At 51.4% G+C, this 6,000-nt stretch overlaps 1 protein-coding gene across 5 annotated transcripts in view; it reads left to right on the plus strand.

Annotated features, from left to right (window-relative positions):
* The window catches only part of KCNQ5 (potassium voltage-gated channel subfamily Q member 5), a 272,790-nt gene extending 267,153 nt beyond the window's left edge, over window positions 1-5,637 (plus strand). For all 5 annotated transcript variants that reach the window (XM_054393509.1, XM_054393477.1, XM_054393501.1 and 2 more), the window contains 3 exons: window positions 2,158-2,289; window positions 3,192-3,318; window positions 4,702-5,637. In XM_054393509.1, the coding sequence (XP_054249484.1) occupies window positions 2,158-2,289; window positions 3,192-3,318; window positions 4,702-5,637 (1,195 nt within the window). The remainder of the gene's footprint in view (window positions 1-2,157; window positions 2,290-3,191; window positions 3,319-4,701) is intronic.
* Window positions 5,638-6,000: the final 363 nt, after the last annotated feature.

Consider the following 6,000-nt stretch of genomic DNA (forward strand, 5'->3'; position numbering starts at 1 on the left):
TGGGTCTGAGCTATAAAATACCAGCTCACGCCACGGCATGCAGCGGTTTAAGAGTGTAAATAATGCTTTCAGAAGTCCCAGGGACTACCCAGGTTTGCTCTTTGGGGTCCATCCTTGCGTTCAGCTGCAGCTGCTCGGTCAGTGCCAGCAGCTCCGGACTGCCGGCGCCGGCTCCCTTCAGTTTCCCGTGGGCCTCGCTTGCTCTCTTGTGGTGAGAGCGGGAACAACAGGCCGTGCTCTGCCTTGGTTTGACCTCGGAGAATCAGGATCCTTCGGTGGGAAAAGATCTTTAAGATCATCAAGCCCAACCGTTATCTAACTCTGCCGACTCTGAGACTAAACCATGCCCCTCAGCACCACGACTCCAGCCCCCTGAAATACTTCCAGGGATGGAGGTTCAACCACAGAGTCACAGAAAACATCTGGTTGGAAGAGACCTCAAAGATCATCCAGTCCAACCTATCTTTCTGGGGAGCCTGTTCTAGGGTTCTGTCACCCTCACAGGGGATAAAAAATTTCTTCCTCCTGTTCCCATGGAAATTCCTGTGGCTCAGCTTCCACCACTGCCCCTTGTGCTGGCATTGGGCATCACCCAGCAGAGCCTGGCTCCAGCCTCTGGGCACTCCCCCTGCACAGCTTTAGCACCAGCAAGGAGCTCACCTCTCAGGCTCCTCCTCTCCCTTCCAACCCAAACCACTGGCACAGGTTGCCCAGGGAGGTGGTGGAAGCCTCATCCCTGGAGGTTTTTGCAGCCAGGCTGGATGCGGCTGTGAGCAGCCTGCTGTGGTGTGAGGTGTCCCTGCCTGTGGCAGGGGGGTTGGAACTGGACGAGCCTTGAGGTCCTTTCCAGCCCTGACAATTCTGTGATTCTCTGAATAAATAAGCAACATGGGCCTGTTCCTTGCTGAAGTTAATTAAGATGGCATCACATGAGCTGGTCCCTAACTCAGAAGTGATAGTCATAGCTCACTGGCATAGCCCTCATGCTTTCAGTCCTTCCTTTGGCTGCTGAGCATTGCAAACAAACCACTTCGATAAGCCCAAAATCCTCCTCTATAGCTGCCAAGCAGTAAGGAAGATTTCTGTGCATCCTGATTAAGAAGCTTTTCTTGGCTGTTAATAAAAATAGTCTTCTGCCTTTTCTCTTGTAAAATCACTCAGTGGTGGTGAATTCAGTTGTCTCCAGATCTGCTCTTCATCCTTCAGCTCTGCTTTTCTAATATACTTTTGTATTTTCACTTCATCCAAAAAGCATGAAGTGGAAAAAAAAAAAATGGTGACCACCCAACCCAGAGAGAATCCTAGCAGAAGAATGATCCTTTCTTGTTTGTCATCTACCTCTTTTATGCTCTGTAACCTGAATGAAGAGCTGGATTCCAGGAGAGATTGTCTGTGCTGTCACATTGCTAAGAACAGAACATTCTGGCATCATTTGGCAGCTAAAAGAACAGAAAAGGAAAGGACTCCACATCACAGTTTCAGAAGCCTTTGGCTTGCAAAAGACACCAAAAGCCTTTAGTCTGTAGAAGTGGCTGGCAATGGAAGAGAGGAAAGTGCAGCACCTGCCCTTATTTAAAACTGCATGGAGGTCAGTCCTGAAGTGTCGAAGAGAGGGACTGCTCCTAACAGCCCTTTCCCAAGGGTCATTTCTATCATCAGAATGGCAACTCAAGCCCAGTGCCACTGACAAGCAATCTAATTTTTAACTGGAAGCTACCAGCATGGGACTTGCTGGAACTGTATGTGTTTAGTCTTCAGAAGAGGAGCCTGAGGAAAGATCTCGGCTCCTTGGCCTGATGGAGCAAAATTAGAAGTGGGGAGATTCAGATTGGATGTCAGGAAGAAGTTGTTCCCCATGAGGGTGGTGAGACACTGGCACAGGTTGCCCAGGGAGGTGGTGGAAGCCTCATCCCTGGAGGTTTTTGCAGCCAGGCTGGATGTGGCTGTGAGCAACCTGCTGTGGTGTGAGGTGTCCCTGCCCATGGCAGGGGGGTTGGAACAACCTGATCTAGTGTGAAGTGTCTTGATGTTTTGGATGTGGGTTTTGAATGTGTGCAGAGGAGACTCCACAACCTGTCTGGGCAGCCTGCTCCAGTGCTCTGTGGTATTGTTTCACAGCTCTTGAGGATTAATCTGTGCAATGCTCTTTTCCCAAAGAATTATGAAATTCCATGTTGCAAAGAGGAAGTTTAAGGAAACCCTTCGCCCATATGATGTGAAAGATGTCATTGAGCAGTACTCAGCAGGTCACCTGGACATGCTCTGCAGGATTAAGAGTCTCCAGTCACGGTAAGGAAAGAAGAGCTCCTGCTCTGCATGAGCACTTGGTGTTGTGTCAGTCAATGATTGGTGATGTGTCACAGAGTCACAGAATGCCAGGGGCTGGAAGGGAGCTCCAAAGCTCATCCAGTCCAACCCCCCTGCCAGAGCAGGGGCACCTACAGCAGCTCACACAGGAACACAGCCAGATGGGGTTGGAATATCTGCAGAGAGGGAGACTCCACAACCCCCCTGGGCAGCCTCCAACAGGCTTCTGTCACCCTCACAGGCAAAAAATTCTTCCTCCTGTTTCCATGGAACTTCCTATGGCTCAGCTTCCACCACTGCCCCTTGTGCTGGCATTGGGCATCACCCAGCAGAGCCTGGCTCCAGCCTCTGGGCACTCCCCCTGCACAGCTTTAGCACCAGCAAGGAGCTCACCTCTCAGGCTCCTCCTCTCCAAGCTCCAGAGCCCTCAGCTCCCTCAGCCTCTCCTCCTAAGGAAGATCTTCCACTGCCTTCAGCAGCTTTGGGGCTCTCTGCTGGACTCTCTCAAGCAGTTCCCTGAGGTCCTTCTTGAGCTGAGAGGCCCAGAACTGGACACAAGATTCCAGATGTGGCCTCAGCAGAGCAGAGTAGAGGGGGAGGAGAACCTCTCTGTTCAACAAGGGCAGAGTCTTGCACCTGGGAAAGAACAACTTCATGGAGCAGGATGGGTTGGGGACTGAGCTGCTGGAGAGCAGGGAAGGGGAAAAGGCCCTGGGGGTCCTGGTGGGTGGGAGGTTGCCCATGAGCCAGCAATGTGCTCTGGTGGGTGGATTAGAAGGGCTGTGGTCAGTAGGTCTGTGATTCATTTTTAATTCTTGGCTATAAGCAAACACTTCCAGACCATCACCGTTTGGGGGAATCACAGCAGCTTATTTCTCTTGCAGTGTTGACCAGATTCTTGGGAAAGGACAGATCACAGCAGACAAAAGAAGCAGAGAGAAGAACCCTGCAGAGAATGAGGCAGCTGATGACCTCAGCATGTTAGGGCGTGTGGTCAAGGTGGAGAAGCAGGTAGTGTACTTCTCTGTGTTGCTGTGCCTTGCTCTGGTGCTCACACCTTTTGTGGATTTCATTGCTAGCTTCCAAGGCTCAACAGGTCAAATGGGTTTGGTTTTTTTTCTAATACCTGCTTCATTTGCATGCTGAAATTGTATTACCTTAACTGTCTTCCATGTACAGAGAAGTGAGGAGCAATTACAGGTTCCTATTTTTTCCCCTTTTATCACCTTGGTTATGAAAAATTCCCCTGGCTTTTGGCATTGTATTGCAGTGGCCAGGAGCATATACCAACCTTCTTCCATTTTTCCCTTCAGCAGTCATGGGTTCACAGATTGCATTGGGTTGGAAGGGACCCTCAAAGGGCATCTTGTCCAACCCCTCTGCATTCAGCAGGGACACCTCCAACTAGATCAGGCTGCTCAGGGTACACATCCAGTCTGATCTTGAATGTCTCCAGGTACAGGGTCTCAACCTCATCCCCTGGAAGCCTGTTCTGGTGTTTCACCACTCTCATTGTGAAGAACTTCTTCCTTAGGTCCAACCTAAACCTACCCTGCTCCAGTTTCAAACCATTGCCCCTTGTCCAAGCCTTTCTGAATAGTCCCTCCCCAGCCTTCCTGGAGGTCCCCTGCAGATACTGAAATGCAGCTGTAAGGTCTCCCCAGAGCCTTCTCTTCTCAAAGCTGAACAGCCCCAATCCTTTCTGCCCATCTTTGTAGGAGAGGTGCTCCAGCTCTGATCATCTTTGTGGGCCTCCTCTGGACCTGCTCCATCAGGTTCATGTCCCTCTTGTTCTGGGGAACCCGTAGCTGGACACAGTACTCCAGGTGAGGTCTCACCAGAGCAGAGTAGAGAGGCAGAATCACCTCTCCAGATCTGCTGGCCAGATTTGCCTTTATTTGAGTTCCAAGTGTTTTAAGTTAAGCATGTGGCATTGATGAGCAGAAGGCTGGAGCTTCTCTCCTATGAGGACAGACTGAGAGGGTTGGGGTTGCTCAGTCTGGAGAAGAGAAGGTTCTGAGGAGACCTTCTTCTGGCCTTCCAGTATCTGAAGGGAGCTACAAGAAATCTGGGGAGGGACTTATAGGGTGTCAGGGAGTGATAGGACTGGGGGGGATGGAGCAAAACTAGAAGTGGGGAGATTCAGATTGGATATTAGGAAGAAGTTGTTCCCCATGAGGTTGGTGAGACACTGGCACAGGCTGCCCAGGGAGGTGGTGGAAGCCTCATCCCTGGAGGTTTTTGCAGCCAGGCTGGATGTGGCTGTGAGCAACCTGCTCTAGTGTGAGGTGTCCCTGCCCACGGCAGAGTGGTTGGAGCTGGATGACTCTTGAGGTCCCTTCCAACCCTGACAATTCTGTGATTGTATGACTGTCCTCTCCTCTCCCCCTGCAGGTACAATCCATTGAGTCCAAGCTGGACTGTCTGTTAGATATTTACCAGCAGGTCCTGCGGAAGGGCTCTGCCTCGGCGCTAACGTTGGCCTCCCTCCAGATGCCAGCTTTCGACTGCGAGCAGACCTCCGACTACCAGAGCCCATCAGACAGCAAGGACTTGGCTCACTCTGCACAAACCAGTGGCTGTGTCTCCAGATCAGCTAGTGCCAACCTGCCTCGTGGCCTGCAGCTCATCCTGACACCAAATGAGTTCAGCACTCAGGCTTACTATGCTTTCGGTCCAGCTATGCATAGTCAAGCGACGCAAGTGCCAAACGATGGACCTGCGGCGGTTAGCAGTGCAGCAAACCAAATGAACCAGGCCAGCAAGCCAGCAGCTCCATCCACCTTACAGATACCACCTTTCTCATCCATGAAGCACATCAGCAGGCCTGAGCCAGTTCACATCATTCCTGTGACCACCCAGGAGAACGTTTCCGACGTCACCGCTTGCCTTGTTGCCTCCAAGGACAGTGGACAAGTCACCCAGCCGGCTGCCGCCAAGGAGCTGGCCTGGAGGAAAAGCCTGGATGCAGGAGGGGAACCTTTGCTCTCAGTTAAACCTGTGGTGCAGATGGACTTAGGAAAGTCTTTGTCTGTGCAAAACCTCATACAGTCGACCGAAGAACTGAATGTACAGGGGGCTGGCAGTGACTCCAGCAGTTCCAGAGGCAGCCAAGACATCTACTCCAAGTGGAGGGAGTCGAAATTGTTTATAACTGATGAAGAGTTGGAGGCAGGGACAGAGACTGCTGAAGCCACCTCCCACCCGCTGGTGGAAACAACTCTCTCTGCTGACTCTCTAAGGACTGGAATATCAAGATCATCTCAAAACATCTGCAAGCCAGGGGACGGTACAGAAGCGCTCAGTCTGCTCCACGTCAAACTGAAATAACAGCTCGGGGGCTGTCTTCACTGGCTGGGTCGTTCCTCTGCTCACACACAGCATAGCATGAACTGCTCCCAAAACCTTTGAAACCAGAGGACACCACCAAACCCCCCCCAAGACGGATCTGCAAAGCAGTTGAACCAGCCCCACATCTCCCAGCTGCATGACAATGCATGTTTGAAGTGATGGTTGACGCTCAGCCTTACACCTACAGCGCAGCAAACCTTCTGTTGTGGTACAGTAGGTGTAAAGCCTGAGCTGCCTACAAAGCTAATGCTGCAGGATGTACCCAAAAAAACCCAGAAAACAACAATCTGAAGCATTTTAGACCTAGTTGCCCTTTTTCTACAGGGCCGAAGTAAAAAGAGA

This window comes from Indicator indicator, chromosome 2 (assembly GCF_027791375.1).
Source record: "Indicator indicator isolate 239-I01 chromosome 2, UM_Iind_1.1, whole genome shotgun sequence".
Taxonomy (NCBI): domain Eukaryota; kingdom Metazoa; phylum Chordata; class Aves; order Piciformes; family Indicatoridae; genus Indicator; species Indicator indicator.